General features: G+C 51.8%; 1 protein-coding gene, 1 long non-coding RNA gene and 1 pseudogene across 5 annotated transcripts; all 3 read right to left on the reverse strand.

The window, feature by feature from the left end:
- Positions 1–145: 145 nt before the first annotated feature.
- ZNF500 (zinc finger protein 500) lies at positions 146–9,545 on the reverse strand. Of its 4 annotated transcripts, none has more exons than XM_059038775.2 (7): positions 9,254–9,545; positions 8,096–8,593; positions 6,306–6,489; positions 6,035–6,102; positions 4,914–5,025; positions 2,908–3,021; positions 146–1,898 (listed from the first exon to the last, which is right to left on the reverse strand). In XM_059038775.2, the coding sequence occupies exons 2-7, from the start codon at positions 8,495–8,497 to the stop codon at positions 1,273–1,275; spliced, it is 1,506 nt and encodes a 501-aa protein (XP_058894758.1). In that variant the 5' UTR covers positions 8,498–8,593; positions 9,254–9,545; the 3' UTR covers positions 146–1,272. The 4 variants fall into 4 exon arrangements, with proteins under 4 accessions (XP_058894758.1, XP_058894759.1, XP_066868546.1 ...); XM_059038776.2 differs by having other exon boundaries at positions 4,914–5,022; positions 9,254–9,432; XM_067012445.1 differs by lacking the exon at positions 2,908–3,021 and having other exon boundaries at positions 4,914–5,022; positions 9,254–9,432.
- Positions 9,546–13,162: 3,617 nt separating this feature from the next.
- Positions 13,163–13,527, reverse strand: LOC131741692 (dynein light chain Tctex-type 1 pseudogene; annotated as a pseudogene).
- Positions 13,528–15,954: 2,427 nt separating this feature from the next.
- LOC131741695 (uncharacterized) lies at positions 15,955–16,801 on the reverse strand. The gene is made up of 3 exons (XR_009331164.2): positions 16,725–16,801; positions 16,150–16,224; positions 15,955–16,020 (listed from the first exon to the last, which is right to left on the reverse strand). It is a non-coding gene; the product is annotated as an uncharacterized lncRNA (long non-coding RNA).
- Positions 16,802–18,066: the final 1,265 nt, after the last annotated feature.

Raw genomic sequence — 18,066 nt, forward strand, 5'->3', positions numbered from 1 at the left:
AGTGAGCCTATGAGGGGCAGGCGGGTGGTTGGTGACACTGGCCTGGCTGGATGTGGCTGGAAAGTACGTGTCCCACAAGGTTAAAAACCATCCCTAGACTGGGCGGCCCCATTCTCCAGAGAATACACAGGACAGAGCACAGGGGTCAGGAGGACTGACGTCATTTATTAAGGGAACAGAGAAGAGCAGGTCACACACCCCAGAACCTGGGTTGTGTGGAAAGGTAAAAATATGTCTAACAATTTGATGGAACATTCTAGAACCCAATAGTTTCAGAGCTGCCCCACAACTTTACTAATGACTAAAGCAAACAAGGCCTCTTACTGCTCCCCTCAGCCACTATGAGACCATGGATGTGAACAGATCAGACAAGCACATCCACCTCAGAAATTCAAAGTGGGGCAACCAAGGCCAGCCTGCGTCCTGGGACATGGCCACTTGGGCTGAACAAATGCAGCCCTGGCACTCTACCCTGGGGACTTCCTGATGGGCTAGGGGAGGCTGAAAAATGGGATCTCGGGGAAGCATTCCCGCACCAGCCATCCATCCTACAGAACAGCCGTGGCTCTGCGAAGGTGACCCACAACCACTGTGATACTTGAAACCACCCCCCAGCAGGCTAAATTTTGAAAGTGCAGCAAGGTTCGGGGGGAAGGCAGGAGACCAAGCCCAGGTAAAGCTGGGGTACGTAAAGCTGCAACAGACCACAGCCATTGAGTCTTCCCCCAAAGTGGGCAGAAAAGTGTCCCCCCAAATTCATATCCAGAATCTCAAAAGGTGACCTTACTTGGAAACAAGGTCTCTGCAGATGTAATCAGTTAAATCCAATGACTGCATCCGTACAAGAGGAGACAACACATGGAGACACACACAGAAGAGGCTGTGGGGAGGCGGAGGCAGAGTGATTTGGCCAAAAGCCCAGGTGCGCCAAGGACAGCTGGCAGCACCAGGAGCCAGGAGTGCCCTGGGACAGATCCTCCACCAGAGCTGCAGGAAGGAGGCAGCCCCGCAGACACCTTGATTTTAGACTCTGGCCTACTGAACTGTGAGAATTCCTGCTGCTCTAAGCGGCCCAGTTGTGGTCCTTTGTGTGGCTGCCCCAGACCCTAATACACCTGCAGGGCCCAGCTTCCTCCCTCAGCCTGGGCCCCCCAAATGTCCCACCACGTGTCCTCATGCTGGGGCCTTTGGGAGCAAACGGAGTCTGAAGATGCCTGAAGACCACAGTTTCTGGCTCCGGGACAGAAACAACTCTGGCAGCTTCCCGAATCGTCAGGCTCGGGCCCCGGGGATGTCCTGGAGCCTCTGGGGTCTGTGAAGCGGCTGCTCCCCGCCGTGCGTGCGCTGGTGCTTGCGGAGGTCGGTACCCCGGCGGAAGCCCCTGCCACAGGCCGGGCAGGTGTGGGGCTTCTCACCCGTGTGCGTCCTGCGGTGCGCGCTGAAGTGCGAGCTATTGTTGAAGCGCTTCCCGCACTCGGTGCAGGCGTAGGGCCGCTCCCCGGTGTGTGTCCTGCGGTGGATGACCAGGCTGGAGCTCTGGCTGAAGCGCTTCCCGCACTGGGCGCAGGCGTAGGGCTTCTCGCCTGTGTGCACCCGCTGGTGTGTGCTGCAGTTGGAGCGGTCGCCGAAGCGCTTCCCGCATACCTGGCACTGGTAGGGTCGCTCCCCGGTGTGCGTGCGCTGGTGCTTGGTCAGGTGGGATGTTTTACTAAAGGCCTTGCCGCACTCGGGGCACGTGTGTGGTTTCCGGACCCCAAGGGGCTGCCCTCTGTCCAGAGGCCGCTGGGGTCTGGTCAGGCTGGGCCCCTGACCCAGACCCGGTAGTGCTTGGCCCCACCGTGTTCTCACTGACGCGTCCACCCTGGCATACTCTCCATCCTCAAACTGCCTCCCAAGCTCTGAGACAGAGAAAGCACAGTCGCTGAGGGCTCCACGGGGAGGGGGAGAGGGAGAAGGGGAGGCAGGGTGGGGCGGCCCTTGACGCAGAGAAGTGCCTTCAAATTCCCCTTCCACACCCTCCGCAGGATGCCTCAGTCAGCGCCTGATTCAGGGAACTAGAACCATGGCCAGACTCACAAGGCCATGAGGTGGTACTGTGAGAGTTCCATTTACACATGAGGACGCTGAGGCCCACTGACCTGACAGGGGAAGGACAGGCCCTCCCAGAGCCGGGAACTCTCCCTGCCAAGATGCTGTCCACCCTACACCCCCATGCAGGCCCCTCCTGCCTCCACACTGGCTTGTCCAGGAAGCCAAGCATGGGCTCAAGCTCACATCCACCTCATCTGTACAACTGAAACAGGATGGAACCACCTCCCTGGCCTTTGGTAAGAGTTTTTACAAAGGAACTGAGTCTGGCAGTTCCTCCAACGTTCACACAGTGACCACGTGACTGAGCAATTCCACCCCAGGTGTAGGCCCAAGAGTGAGTGCCGCTGTCTGGGTAACACTCAGGGAGTCCTGAGGACCCCATGCCCAGACCCTTGTGTCTCCCTTGGGACCAGCTTCCCTATGGTGCCTGTGTGCAGTGCCATGTCCCAGCTCAAGGTGGTAGGACTCTCTTGCTGCCCGAGCCCCAAACCTTTCTTAAAGCCACCTGTCACCCCTCACCTTCCCTTCAGGGTGAGTGAGCCTGCCTTTGTAAATGAAGTTTCATGGCCATGCCCACGTCTTTTCATACTGTCTGTGGCTGCTTTTGTGCCAGGACAGCAGAGCTGAGGCATCACCAGGGAGACCTATGGCCCATAAAACCTGAACTATTTACTATCTGGCCCTTTTCAGAAAAAAATGGCCAACCCTTGGTCTAAGCCCTTGAGCTTGAACTCCACAAACACAGTCGCCAAGGTCTAAGCCCAGGAGAGGGGAGAATCTCATATGGGACATCCGTCTCCTCCCAGACCCCCTCACCTGAGCCAGCACTGCCAGAGACTTCCCTCAGCCCTGAGGCCGCACAAGCTGGGTCCCGCAGGCCTTGCCCTGGCCCCTTCTGGGCAGTCAGACAGGGCCCAGGAGCGGGGAGTCCTGCTCATGGGGAAAGAGAAGAGAGGATATGAGTGTGGCCAGGACAGAACACAGGACTGCAACAACCTCCTCCTCGTGAGGGCAAAGGGGTATCAGGAGAACCTGCGGGAAAAACTCCAGGCCTCAACAGAGGTGGGAGACGCTCTACTTCTGTGCAGACTGCTTCCTCAGAGAGGAAGTGAGGAAAAACAGGGCCCAAGGCTCTCCCCGGCTCTGGGAGGGAAACCAGATGCCCCAAGGAGTCAGAATCTCATCACAACAGAGATGAAGTAGCCAAGAGTTACAACACACAGCAGGACAGAGCACAGAGCAGTGGGACAGCAACAGTGCACACAGCAAGTATTCGTGGCAATAGAAAGGTTTCATCTTCATTTGTTCTACAGACACTTAGTTTGGAATAAATTAAGATGTAAAAGTATGTGATCATTAATTTTCTGTGCCAACCTGGCCAGGCTACAGTGTTGTTGTTTGGTTAAATACCAGTCAATTTTTTTTTTTAATTTATTTTTGGCTGCATTGGGTCTTCATTGCTGTGAGAGGGCTTTCTCTAGTTGGAGCGAGCGGGGGCTACTCTTCGTTGCAGTGCGTAGGCTTCTCATTGCGGTGGCTTCTCTTGTTGCAGAGCACGGGCTCTAGAGCACAGGCTCAGTAGTTGTGGCACACAGGCTTAGTTGCTCTGCGGCATGTGGGATCTTCCCGGACCAGGGCTCAAACTTGTCTCCCCTGCATTGGCAGGCGGATTGTTAACCACTGCACCACCAGGGAAGCCCTCAATCAATTTTTTATCTTTATTTTTTGACCATGCTGCACGGCTTGTGGGATCTTAGTTCCCTGACCAGGGATCAAACCTACACCCTCAGCAGTGAAAGCACAGAGTCCTAACCATGGGACCACCAGGGAATTCCCTAAATACCAGTCTAGATGTTGCTGTGGAGGTTATTTTGTAGATGTAATTAACATCTACAATTAGGTGACTGTAAGGAGAACAGATTACCCTCCACGCTGTGGGGGGCGGGGGGGCGGGCACCAAACCAGTGAAGGCCTTTACAGAAAACTTGAGGTTTCCGAAGAGGGAATTCTGCCTCGAGACGGCAGCCTAGAAATCCTGCCTGGTTTCCAGCCAACTGGATTGCTGTATGGATTTCAGACTTGCTAGCCTCCACAATCGTGAGAGCCAATTCCTTAAAATAAATAAATCTCTACACACACATATCCTAATGGTTCTTTTCCTCTGGAGAACCCCAAATGATACAAAGCAGGATCTCAACTCCTTTAAAAAACATTTCAGGGGGTGAACACGTGTCAAAAGTGGCAGGATGAGCTGAGAAGGGCCAGTGTGGGGTGGTGAGGAGAGGCCATAGACAGGCAGGGCCTTGCCAAGAGCAGCTCTGCCCGTGGGGGCCAAGGACGGCACAAAGGCTGAACTGACACTGGACAACCGTGTGGGTAAAGGAGCGAAAGAAGGAACTCAGGACAGCTCTGGACATCTGCCTAGGATGTGGGCAAGCAGCCACACTGCCCCCACTGCAGATGGGCCACTGATGGGACACTAACAACCTTGGCAGTGCAGGGCTGCCCAGCGCTAGGACTCACCAGGGAATGCCCCCAGCTCACTAAAGCAACCCCTGGGCACAAGGTCCACAAGTTCCTATTTTTAATATGCTGGCCGGTGATTCCTCTGGCCGCTAAAGTTTGAGACCTACTGGAGCGGCTCCTGTAGGCGGGGGGAGCCAGGGAAGGTGCTGAGCAGGGAGGGCCTGGGCCTCAGGTCCTGGAGGCCAGCACACACCACAGCCAGCCTGAGGGAAGCAGCCACCCTCCCTGACACTCACCCACGCCAGAGATACAACCCGGTGTCTGACAAACAATGGCCAGGGTCTCCCGGCACATACCCTCATCCTCCAGTAGCATGTCGCAGCTGTGGTCCTGCTGAGCCAGGTCCAAGCACCCCCATTCCTCCTGGGACAGGTACACAGCCACGTCCTCCAAGGTCACCGGCACCTGCTGGAACGCACCTCACTCAGAGCCTGGTGGGCTCACCCATTCCCTCCACAGGCTCACCCATTCCCTCCACTTGTGTGATGATGGCAGGTCCTGCTTACCTCCCCCTACTTCCTCCTCTCCCCAACCTTTCCCTTTCCATATGTTGTTATCCACCCCTTCCTTCCAAGCTTGGCTCAGACACAGCTGGATCCTGCTCTTTGGGAGGACACCATCACCACCAAGCTCTGCCCCAACTGCTGCAGGGCCAGAGACTGTGTGGACAAATGTGCTGTGCGGAACAGCTGGATCTGCTGAGATCTCAGCCACTGGGGCCCATGCTCCTTGAGGACACAAGTTAACATGCCCTGCCTCAGCTCAAGCCAGCCCCAGGACCCAAATGGGGTGACCTGGGGACTTCAGGATGCCTCTAGGCCAGTGGTTCCCAAATCTAGCACCGGACTGACCTGGGAGCACGATTAACACCCAAGAAAACAATATCCAGAAGAGACAAATCCACAGAGACAGAAAGACTGGTGACGGCCAGGGGGCTGAGGGAGGGTGAGGGGGGATTGACTACTAATGGGTGTGGGGTATTTTGGGGAGGTGATGAAAATGTTCTAAAATTGATTTGATTATGGTGATGACTGCACAACTCTGTAAATATATTAAACACTGTATACTTTGCATGGGAAAATTGTACAGTAAGTGCATTGTATCTCAATAAAGCTGCAATTGAAACAAACAAGCAAAGGAGACTCTGCTTCCAGGCCAGAGCTGGGGGAAAAAAATCTATTTTTACCCAGATGCCAGAAGATTTTAACATACAGCTGGGTTTGAAGTGACTGCTCTAACTCACCATTGAGACTCCAGGATCCTCCAGGACATACCTAATACTCAGGTAGCATCTGAGAACAGGTAGGACTTTCCAGGAGGTGAAGATCTGCCTTGGAAACCCACAGACCTGACCACACAAGAGAAGTGTCCCCGTAACAAGGGCACGGGGATGCTGCAGATCAGGAATGCCACTCACCTGGGACCAGGCTGAAAGGAAGGATGTGGCCAGTGCCGCCGTCTCCTGACACTGGGAGGCCCCTGGGCCTGGGGAAAGAGCACAGAGTCACCCACCTGTGCACATGGCAGCAAAGGCTGGACAGGTCCAGCTGTTCCCCATCAACACTCACCCAGCCGGGAGCCTGCCCACCCCACAGGCAAACAGGCCTGACCCCCTGCCACATTCCTTTCCTTTCCCTTCCCTTCCCCAGTGGAGGGCGTCTCTTTCCTCAAGAGTGGCAGCTACTCACCCGTCTTTGGCCAGAGCTGGGGGCCTCTTTTTGGTCTGTGGCTAAGCTGGGCTGGGGGCTGCTGGCTGGAGTGCTGAGCCCCTTCCTCCAGAGACAGCTCTGCTGGCTGGGCCTCCACCTGGCATTTCAAGAACCACTCCCCTGTCCCGTGAGCCGGTGCATCATCAGGGAGTACATCCGGATCCTGCATACAGATGGAGATCTGCCCACTAGCTCCCAGAAGGTCAGGAGGAAACCCACAGGGTTCCCCATTCCTCCTGTCTCAGGCACCCTGGCCACCCTGTTCCCAGGCTCTGTCTTACCACCAGGCCACCTCGTCATGTCTGATGGCCTCTGTGACCCTCCAAGCACCTCCCTCCAGCCAGACCCCAGGGAAAAGGCATGTGACCCAGGAAGACGTCAGGCTCCCAACCTGGGGAAAGGGAGGCCTGCTCCACTCCTGAGACTGCGGTCTCTCCCAATCACACTGTTTGCTGTCACCGTCACACTCTCACCCTTCCTTCCTTAGTGCTCCTGAAAAACCTGGGCCAGAAGGGCCCCAAATCAGGTCTCATTTTGGAAGCCTGAGTTACTGCACTTGCTACATTTTTTGAAATCATCTACAGACCCTCTGGAATCATCTATTTCCTAATTCCAGTGAAGGTGAGTCAGATAAACTTAGTCTCAGAGTTTACTGACATCTTTAACAGTACTAGGGACAAGATACATCCCCGGGGAACTGAAACCAGCACCAGGGACCCTGTCTCAGGCTCAAAATTCCACACCTCTGAGAGGAGACAGTCCCTGGAGGTTACAGGGTGCCCAGTGATAGAGGAAAGCCATGACAGGAACCCCAAACGCCAAGGTTGGTGGGGCTGAGAAGGGCTCCTGGGTTCTTGTTGGCCACCACGAAGGCACGATGTGCTTAATGCACTCAACTCACCTTATGGTCAAGTTTTTTGGGTTTGGGGTTTTTTTTGGGGGGTGGGGGGTGGGGGGGGGTCTATCCTCCCAGATGCAAAAGAACAGCACTGTGTGGCCAATGACACTGCCACAGGGAGAAAGGTGACATGCAGAATTTGCCAAATATCTAATCAGGAGGAATTAATCTGACCCAAGCAGGAGAAATCTGTGAGAGACTTCCCACTCCCCAGATTTGGTCAGAAGGAGTTAAGTTTGCTCTAGAGTGGCGCTCTCTGTAGAATGATGGAAGTGTCTGTCCATATCTGCACTGTCCTTGTCCAGGGAGTAGCCACTGGCCATGTGTGATGACTGAGCCTTTGGCATGTGGTCAGTGTGACTTAAGAACTACATTTGAAATTTTATTTAATTTTAATTAAAAAAACCACACATGGCTAGTAGCTACCGTATTGAATGGCACAGCCCCAGAGAGACTGAGGAACACCTGAGGGCTCTAACCAGGGCACCCACCAGCACCTGGTCTTTCTTCCCAATGCTCCTCCTTCTTTGGGGATCTCTTCAACTCCCAAGGCCCTTCCTCAGAAGGTCTCCAGCCTCTCTCCCATTAAAACCTGTGTCTGGCCTACATTGGGATGGTGTTAACAAACCAATCCACATAGCTTAGAAAGGGCTAGCGGGGCTATAGTGGTTAATCAACGGGTGGACACATGTTGGCCAACGTTGAGAAACACTCTTCAGTTGCCTTCTTCAATTCAGTTATCTGGCCAGCCCCAGGTACTCCCAATGACCAAGGCTGGCCAAGGCTCCGGAGCCCAAGGAATCTACAAACACAGACCTCAGCAGCAGGGCCCCGTTTTCTCACCTCAGGGCTAAAATGCCCCCCACCTCACCCGCTGCCTTTGTTTCCTGGGCTCCCGCTGCAGCCCTTCCACGAGGACCACGGCCTCCTCACCACTCTCTGGCTGCTGCTCCCGCACCCGGGCCTGGATCTCCCCTGGAAGCACCGTCAGGAACTGCTCCAGCACCAGCAGCTCCAGGATCTGCTCCTTGGTGCGCAGCTCCGGCCGCAGCCAGCGGCAGCAGAGCTCCCAGAGGCGGCTCAGGGCCTCCCGAGGTCCGGCCACCTCCTGGTAGCAGAAAAGCCGGAAAAGCTGGCGGAAGGTCTCAGGGCTAGGGTCTTCAATCTCCAGGGCGGGTTCCTCTTCCCAGCAGCAGTCCTCTTCCACCTTCACGATCAGGATCTCATCCTGCTCCAGGGGTGGGGGGTGCTGGAAGCCGGGAGAGGTCGCCATTGCTCCTGGTGGGCCTTGTTCCTTCTCTGGCCTGGAGCTCACACCCGTCTCTCCCTATACCTCTGGCTAGACACTGAGGAAGATGTTTTCAGGGCTCTGTGGAGAGACAATAAAGTCATGTAGGGTGCAGCACTGGGGCTGGATAAGCGTCTGCAACCCATAAGCCCCTGCCCTGGCCCCAAGGCCAACTTGCCCTCACTGGCAGAAAGAAACGGTTAAAGTAAATCAACTGTCTTTGCTACTAACTCTCTAATTCCCATAATCTCTGGGCCTCAGTTCCTCATGTGAAAGAAGAGATGGTGACACCACCTACACACAGGTTGCTGAGAGGACTAAACGGGACGTTTGAAAATAGTTTATTTTAGCACAGTGCCTGGAACGCGGTCAGAGTTCTAGAAACGCTGAGTTTTCAATATTACAGTTGGCCATTTTTGGATGAGGTCCGCTTGGAAATACGATGAGAACCAAAGCCCCCTCTGTCCAGAAGAACGCAGATTCTGTCCCAATCTGACCCCCGATTTCGGGCTCCGGGAGCCTGAAGCCCATCCGGGGGCCCCACCGAATGGATGGTCACCAAGGCCTCTCCAACTCCAGGGTCTTGTGAGGGTCAGGATTCCCCGGCTGGGCTGCTTTCCCGTCTCGTTCCCTCAGCTAGAGGGAGAGCGGTGACCTAGGCCGGGCACAAACTAGGCTCCGGCGGGCGAGGGCCGCGGACAGAAGCTCGAGCTGGGACCCTGCGCCCGCGCCCGCACTCACCGGCAGCGCTGAGACCTGTGGTGGGGCTCGGGGCAGGCCCGGAGCGCCGGGCTGGGACGGGAGCGGGACAGCGGGCGTGGAAGGCTCGGCGGGCCAGAAGCGAGGACCAAATCCCTTAGTACGCAGACCCGGGACAGTCGGCGACGACCACTGGCTGAGCCGGCGTCGAGCTGGAGAACGAGGCCGCGTGGGCGTCCCACGGGAAGCATTGTGGGTAATGTAGTCCTCTCACCTTTGGCCGGCTGTGGAGAGTGAGAATGGGTCTGGGTAGGCGGGTCCACGGAGCCATTGTGGGTAACTACTCACATTGTGGGTCCTCGTACTACTGGTTGAACCGACTGTCAGGCATAGAAACGAGATACGTAGCGAGTCCGCGAGATGCACTGTGGGTAACGTAGTCATCCCCTGGCTGAGCCGTGGCCTGGGATAGATGGGTCCTGGGAGGAGTTGCAGGAGACTGTTGTTCCTCCAACTTCAGTGCGCATGCGCGAGGCTCCGCAGTTTTGGGGCTGTTCTCCCTGCTTCTCTTCCATCCACCCTCCCAGGCCTGAGGAACTCCACAGTGGAGGGGACCCTGGAAATTTACTTTTTTACATACATAGTACTATGTATATGCCAGGCTCTGTTCTAAGCGATTTGCAATTATTAAATCAGTTCATCTTTGAAACAAAGGGGGTACTATTATCCCTATTTTATAGGTGAGGAAACCGAGGTGCAGAGAGGTTCAATGACCTGCCCAAGGTCACAAACACCCAGTAAGTGCAGAACTGGGGTGAGGTTGGAACCCAGGTGTCTGTCTTGGTCCAACTCCTTAATTTTGGAGACTGGAAAATGAAGACTCACAAAGTTCTTGCTGAGTGCATCTTCGTTATCAATTGCTTATTTCTTCATTTGTTAATTTGATCAACAAATATGTATTTATTGGGCTCTGCTTTGTGCCAAGCAGGCACGATGAGCAGGAGGTGAACTGGACAGTCCTCGGTGTCCCTGTGGAGCCTGGGGGAGGGAGGTGTAGGCAGGTAGGGAGGTCTGAGCAGGAAGAGGGTCATGGTGAGAGCTGTGTGCCTAGCAGTGAGAGCTCCATAAACATCATCACTGACTAACAACCAGACAACCCCTGAGTTTTTCAGCTTTGGCATCCTCAGGCCTAGCACCTCAATCAAGCCTCCCACTGGCTTCTTTCTTTCCTTCCATTTCTACTCTCCATTCTCTCTCACATTCCACTTTTCCCCCTACATCCAATATCCAGTTTTTCTTGTGAGCACACAGGCAGAACAAGAAACTGGACTGCCCACCACTGATTTCTGGACACACACCCCCCCACACCCCCAGTGGAAGGCAGGACCTTTTTAAAGACACCAGATTTCAGGACAGCCTTGTGGTGGGGCTTGAGGAAAGGCAGGACCACATATGCCTCATTTTCGCCTTATAATCTTGGGCTGCTGTGCAATTCTGTGAAATCTCTCCTTGGAACCTGTGTTTTGGGTCCATTATTAAATTTTAGACAGACAAGAGGATACATCAGCTAACGGGTCAGGAGAGCCGGGATCTTAGAGGGAACCAAGGTGGCACTCAAGCCAAACACAAGAAGCCTGCCATTCCATCGGCCTCAGGAGGAAGGCGTGGAAAGGGGTAATTTGAAGAAGTCACAGATGGGTGTGTAGTGGGGGAGGAAGAAGAGAGATAGACAAAAGTGGAAGAGGGAAAAGGAGGAAAACAGAAGAGACACTCTTGGCTCCATCTGGAGGGGCAGACAGGTATGGGGACAGCAGCATTTTCAAAGCTGCTTCACAACTTCCTGTTTCTAACTGCCTCCTGGCTAGCGGTGGGGCCCCGGCCTTTCCATCTCTTATCATCTCCTCAGGGCCAGATATACACAAGTTATACATGAAGTGAGGAAGTCCTGACTAACATAGTCCTGGCCCTCTCCTCTCTGGGCAGTTTTCAGTGAGTAGAGCCAACAGAGATTTAAAGGTTAAACTTCTACTTTGCTCAGGATTTCTTTCTTAATTCTATCTTGAGGGGGACACAGACATTCAGCCCATAACCAGCATACACCAGGATGAATTTGGGCCTACCCTGACATACACCCCAACCAGTGCTTCAGATCCACCACTTACTAACTGGGTAAGCCTTGCCTTTGCCTCGTCTGTAAAATGGGGATTGTCATAGCTCCAACTGCTGAGAGCTGACAGACAGGCTTCGATGACATTATGTTTGTAAAGGACCTATGCTGATGTCTAGCATGTAACAGACGCTCCATAAACATCAGCTCATGACCTGTAACCACAGTGGGATGTAGTCTGCAGGCCTCAAGATTTGTGGATCTTGGATGCCCGGGCCCGTGGAGTTCCTGTAAGAGGTCCACAAGTCATTCAGGCGCCAAGCATTATTTACAGTCTGAATTAAAAGTATTTACAGTTATATATATATATATATCTCTATAATCACATGCCACTGTTTATCCTTATAAATGTAGCTTGTTTTCATATCGTTTATGGAGTTTACAAAGCAGTTCGAGTTAAAATGGCAGCCTCACACTCACAGAAGTTGGCAAACAACTGAGAGGCACACGTAGATCGTAGATCGTCCTCTGAAGACAGAGGGGAAGATCATCTCCAGGCTGATGGTACATAATCCATAATCACGTACTGGGTGTTGGTTCAGCTCAGTTACTCTTATGACTTAATTATGGCTGGGAAGAGATGGTCTACCATCAAGCGCTTTACAAGTGTGAGTCATCATTGGTAGCAATTTCCCAAAGTCCAAATGACTGAGAACCAACAATTCAGTACAAGTCAAACAGTTTAGCTAATTCGACAAAATTATCTAGAAGAGTCATCAGACAGCTACAGTTTTCAAAACCTGATATGTAATGGGTGTTTTTTACACTTTTTCTAAGGCATTTGCGAGCTAACAATAAAAGCTAATGTTTTTTAAGTACTTCCTAGGTCCATGGTGCTTGTGTTTTTACTGTGCTACTTAAATCCTCACAATGACTATCATGTAGATATCATTATGATGCACATTTTAGATGAGTAAACTGAGGATCAGGGAGGGGCAGAGCCCTGCCCAAGGCCACACAGTTAGGAAAGTAAAGAGCCAAGACCGACTTGGGCAAGTAGGATCCAGAGCCTGCAGCTCAGACCACTCCCCTAAAGGCAAACTTGAATGCCAGCCAGGTAATCAGAGCTCTGTCTTGGAATAAATATCCAAACTGTAACTCGGAAGACTCTGGTCCGGTCCCAAGATTCTCCTTTGAGGTGGCCAACCAGGGCCCCTCTGATTTTCTCCGCACACTAGGCAGATCTGCTTGGATGGAATATGGCAGATGCTCGGTAAATATTTGCTGAACGACTGAATAAATAATGGGGTGTAATTTGTTCAGACACTGAACTCTGCTGCCCAACCTTATCACAAACGTGATTCTGACAATAATATAAATGGAGGTTAATAGTACCTATTTCCCAGAGGATACTTACTACAATTAAATGACACAGCACATTAAAATACTTTGCTCTGGGGTGAAACATAGGAGCACTCAGTAAACAGTAGTCGTTTTGTTATTATTTTCTTTTTTTAAATGGAAAATTAGTGTATTTGAATCAGAGAATAGAGAAAGTTTCACACTAGCAGGTTTTGGCTTTTAGCACCTTTGAAAAGATACATTCAAAGTTAAGACAAGTGGCAGGACAGGCTCCTGACTACCTTCAGTGAAGATTCCTCTGACTTAGAGTGTTCAGGTCACAGAACAGTGTGGTGGTTTTTTTTCCTCTACATTTTGAGAGCGCCACAGAAACACACTTAAAGAGAGTGAGACAGGTGATTACTGACTAGATGGCTGGTGGTTAGAAGATGGAAGAGAAATGTTGGGACAAAAGGAGAAAGATCACAGGCTGGACGAGGCGGTCAAATGGACAGCCCAAAGGCACCGACAATGCAGTACATGGTCTTGTTGTCCCATCGCACAGTGCAGCTCCCATCAGTAGAGCTGTCCCAGAAGCAGGAACTTGCCATGTGCAATCCCACCCCTTTCTTCTGCATGATTACACAGGTCAAAATGTATTTAAATGGTTTCCCCAGCTTGGTGAGTTGGCTTAAGCTTTGCTCCACTACATTTGTGGTCCACTGATTCACTTTGCTGTGCTGATAGGCGTTGCCACCGATGGCACTTTCTATGAAGTGAGCAACATTTCGTTTTACAATGTTGCTCACTTCATCAACAACAAAAGCAGTCTCCTCGGTAGCCTGGTAGTCTTCCATCTTTCCTTCGGCGCCTCACCTCCGCCTCCCTCTGTTTTTATTTTCATCGACAGAAAGGATGAAGGATAAGAGAGCTTGCTGTGCAATGCTGTGAAATCTCTCCCTGGAGTCTGGTTGTTTTGGTTCCATTATTAAATTTTAGACAAGAGGATACATCAATTAACAGGGAGGCAGGAGATAGCCATTGTTTACACCTGGAACCACCCAGCATTTGAAACTTTATCTGTCTTTTCCCTGCAGCCAGCAAGTTAAATGAGAAGTAGATGGGTAGGACTTCCCCGGTAGCACAGTGGTTAAGAATCTGCCTGCCGGGCTTCCCTGGTGGTGCAGTGGTTGCGGAGTCCGCCTGCCGATGCAGGGGACACGGGTTCGTGCTCTGGTCTGGGAAGATCCCACATGCCGCAGAGCAGCTGGGCCCGTGAGCCATGGCTGCTGAGCCTGTGCATCTGGAGCCTGTGCTCCACAATGGGAGAGGCCACAACAGTGAGAGGCCCGCGTACCAAAAAAGGAAAAAAAGAATCTGCCTGCCAATGCAGAGGACACAGGTTCAATTCCCTGGTCCTGGAAGATCCCACATGCCTCAGAGCAACTAAGCCCGTGTGCCACAACTACTGAGCCTGTGCTCTGGAGCCTGTGTGCCACAACTACTGAGCCCACGTGCTGCAACTACTGAAGCCCGTGCACCTAGAGCCCATGCTCCACAACGAGAAGCCACTACAATGAGAAGCCTGCGCACCGCAATGAAGAGTGGCCCGTGATCGCCACAACGAGAGAAAGCCCACGTGCAGCAACAAAGACCCAACGCAGCCAAAAAATAAATAAATAAATCTTTAAAAAAAAGAAAAAGAAGCAGATGGGTAAGAACAGGTGTGCAAAACATGATGATTGCTTTGAGGCAGAGCTGCCTGTAGGATGAAGGCATCAGAGAAAGGCTGGAGTGTGGAGGAAGAAGGGGAATCAAGGCCCACCAGGCATGCTCAGAAATCCTTACCCGTGGGGATGACGTATGCTAAACTCCCCTGCTCGCGGTCGGCCCAGATGTGGCTCAGAATAGGGTGAAGATTCACACCCTTCTCTTGGAAAAAACACATAGTGTCATAGTCTGCTCAGGCTGCCGTAACAGAATATCACAAACCGGGCACTTAACCAACAGACATTTATTTCTCACGCTTCTGGAGGCAGGAAGTCCAAGATCAAGGTGCTAGCAGATTCGGTTCCTGGTGAAGACTGTCTTCGTGGCTCATAGATGGTGCCTTCTCTGTCCTCACTTGGTGGAAAGAGACAGAGATGCCTTTCTTCCTTTAATCTTAGTTACCTCCTATAGACCCTGTCTCCAGATATGGTCACGTTGGGGGTTAGGGCTTCAACATGAGTTCTGGGGGGCAGAGTTCAGTCCATAGCACAAAGCCAGACCCACAAACAGTACCAGTCCCTGGAATGGCAAAAGATTCCCCTCAGACCACCACCCACTCCAGACTCTGAGGGCAAAAGATTCCCCTCAGACCACCACCCACACCTGCTCAAACACCCACAAGGGCGGTGGGGGGGGAAGGCAAGACTGGGCTTTCAACACAGACATGCATTTGTGCACCAAACATTCTGGAATATTCTTGTTTTCCGCAAAGACATGGGCTCTCTCCCATTTTTCTTTTTTTTTTGCGGTAGGCGGGCCTCTCACTGTCGTGGCCTCTCCCTCTGCGGAGCACAGGCCCTGGACGCGCAGGCTCAGCGGCCATGGCTCACGGGCCCAGCCGCTCCGCGGCACGTGGGATCCTCCCGGACCGGGGCACGAACCCGTGCCCCCTGCATCAACAGGCGGACTCTCAACCACTGCGCCACCAGGGAAGCCCTCTCCCATTTTTCTTAAAACACGTGTCCCTCTTGGTCTTTCTTCTCTATTACCGTGTGTGAGAGTCATGTGAATGTGGGGAATTTCTCTCTACAAGAGACACAACAGTGCCGTCGTGACAAGTGGAGCAGGTGCAAGGCCTCAGTGTCAAGGCCACGGGAAGCAGTGGGGGATGCAGGTGCCACACTGCCTGCCAATCTGATCACTTCCCAAGAAGCCAGATATCTGGATGTTCAGGTGAAAATTCCATTTTGAATGTAGACTCAAACTGGGTTTAAATCTTGTGTGACATAAACCAAACCCACCAACACGTTTCTGGGCTGTGTCTGGCACAAACAAGGATGTACAGGCAGACCTCGTTTTATTGCACTTCACTTTATTGAGCTTTGCAGATATTGCATTTTTTACACATTGAAGGTTTGTGGCCACCCTGCATCAGATGATGGTTAGCATATTTTAGCAATAAAGTATTTTTAAATTAAGGTATGTACATTTTTTAGACATAATGCTATTACACACTCAATAGACTACAGTATAATGTAAATCTAACTTTTATATGCACTGGGAAACCAAAAATTCACGTGACTCACTTTATTGTGATATTCTCTTTTTTGCGGTGGTCTGGGACCAAACTGGCAATATCTCCAAGGTATGCCTGTATACATAGACAAAAAATGATGCAGGTGGTAACAGTGCCATGAAGAAAAACACACCAGTGGAGGGGAAAGAGCAACGCAGTTGCTTTTTGGGTAGAAAATATCTAGACAAAGGACCATTCATTCACCTGGGCTCCATCTCAGGAAGGGAAGCCAGCATCTCCTTGGTTTCAATACTTTCTCCAAAGGGGAGGAGGCCAGAGCTAAGAGAAGAGAAATAGAGGTAAAATGTCCAGCTTCCTCAAAGAAATCTGCTGTGGGCTGAAGCCAACCATACAGAGGAGAGCCAGCCTGTGAGAGACAGAGACAGACACAGAGAGAGGAATGGGCTTCTTTCACCACTTTTAAAGAAAAAAATTATTCATGGCACTTGTTAGGGACCACTGAGGTTACTGAGTCCAAGCTTGTACTGCTTGTTGAACAACAGGCCAATAAATCAAGAGTTGTTGGGGCAAGGAACAGCGACTTTATTCAGAAAGGTGGCAGACTGAGAAGATGGTGGACTTGCGACCCAAAGAACCATCTTACCTGAGTTAGAATTCAGACTTTTATACTAAAAGGAGAGGGAGTAAAGTCAAAATTTCCTGGTTCTGGCTAGCCTCCGGAGGGGATGTGTTAATTTCTTTCAGTCATTCACAGGTGGGTCTGGTGAGGAATGTTTCCTGAGAGCTAAACAAAGGTATTTTAGGTTAATGCTCATTACCTGGGAGGCAGGGTTCCTAGAGATGGGCCATTATGGATAATTGAAGCTTAGAGGCGTCATCCCTTTAGTGATTAACCTGTAATAGAATACAAAGGTTCTTGCCTGTTACACTGCAGTGGGATTTTGCAGTGGAGAGAGATCAGGTTCAACTCTGAACACAACAAGGAAAGGTGGGAACTTATAGCCAAAGTGCAGGGTTCTGAGGTGGGGGGGAGGCATTGGAAAATTAACAAAAGGAAGCATCAGGTAAGAGGGGTTTCTTGCTGAAGGAAGGCCAGGGTGATCAGACATCAATCACCTGGGGAATGTGGGAGGATAAGGAACCCGATTGGGGTGGGGTCAGGTGGTTCTGGCTAAACTGGCTACAAGTGAACAATGCAGAGATGAACATGGAAGCCCAAAAGTCAGGGTCTAGTTGAGAAGAGAGTTCAAAGGAGCCCGAATAGAGTCTGGTCGAGAATCTTTGCCACCACTTCCGGGGTAACCCGGCTCCCTATCCCTGACAGAGAAGAGTGCTCTGGAGAGGCAGGAAGTGCCCTTTGGGGGTTCCAAAGGCAGAAGTTGTCCACAATAAGACTGCAAAAGAGAGGCTAAGTGCTTTTGCCTACCCTCTGCCTGGGAGATAAAAGGCCTCCCATGTCAAGGCCTAAGTCCTCCCTCCTCAAAACCCCAAAAACTTCTAACCTCAATTCCTTGTCCTGCCTTCTTCCTGATACAATAATGGCCACCAATTTCTGATCAGCAGGCAATACGCATTCGCACTCCGTTTGTTCTTAATTTAGTAACGCCAGAGGTACTGTATCTCTACAGGTTTAAAAAAAAAAACACCTGAATCTCTGAGAGTTTTAGGTATTGAACCCACGGGGGATCACATGGCTAGGAAGTGACAACAATGGGATTGGAACACTTTTTAAAAAATACATTTATTTATTTTTGGCTGCTTTGGGTCTTTGCTGCTGCGCACGGGCTTTCTCTAGTTACAGCAAGCAGGGGCTACTCTTCAGTGCAGTGCGTGAGTGGGCTTCTCATTGCGGTGGCTTCTCTTACTGCGGAGCTCGGGCTCCAGCAGTTGTGGCTCGCGGGTTCTAGAGCGCAGGCTCAGTAGTTGTGCCGCACGGGCTTAATCGCTCGGCGGCATGTGGGATCTTCCCGGACCAGGGGTCAAACCCGTGTCCCCTGAAACGGCAGGCAGATTCTTAACCACTGCGCCACCAAGGAAGTCCCTGGCACACAAATTCTTGATTCCAGAACTACAGCTCCTAAGTCCCGGGTTAATCCACTCTAGCCAGTAATAATATCGCAGACATCCTATGGCCTGACTCAGTCGGCTACACTTGACTCT

This window comes from Kogia breviceps, chromosome 14 (assembly GCF_026419965.1).
Source record: "Kogia breviceps isolate mKogBre1 chromosome 14, mKogBre1 haplotype 1, whole genome shotgun sequence".
NCBI classification, from domain to species: domain Eukaryota; kingdom Metazoa; phylum Chordata; class Mammalia; order Artiodactyla; family Physeteridae; genus Kogia; species Kogia breviceps.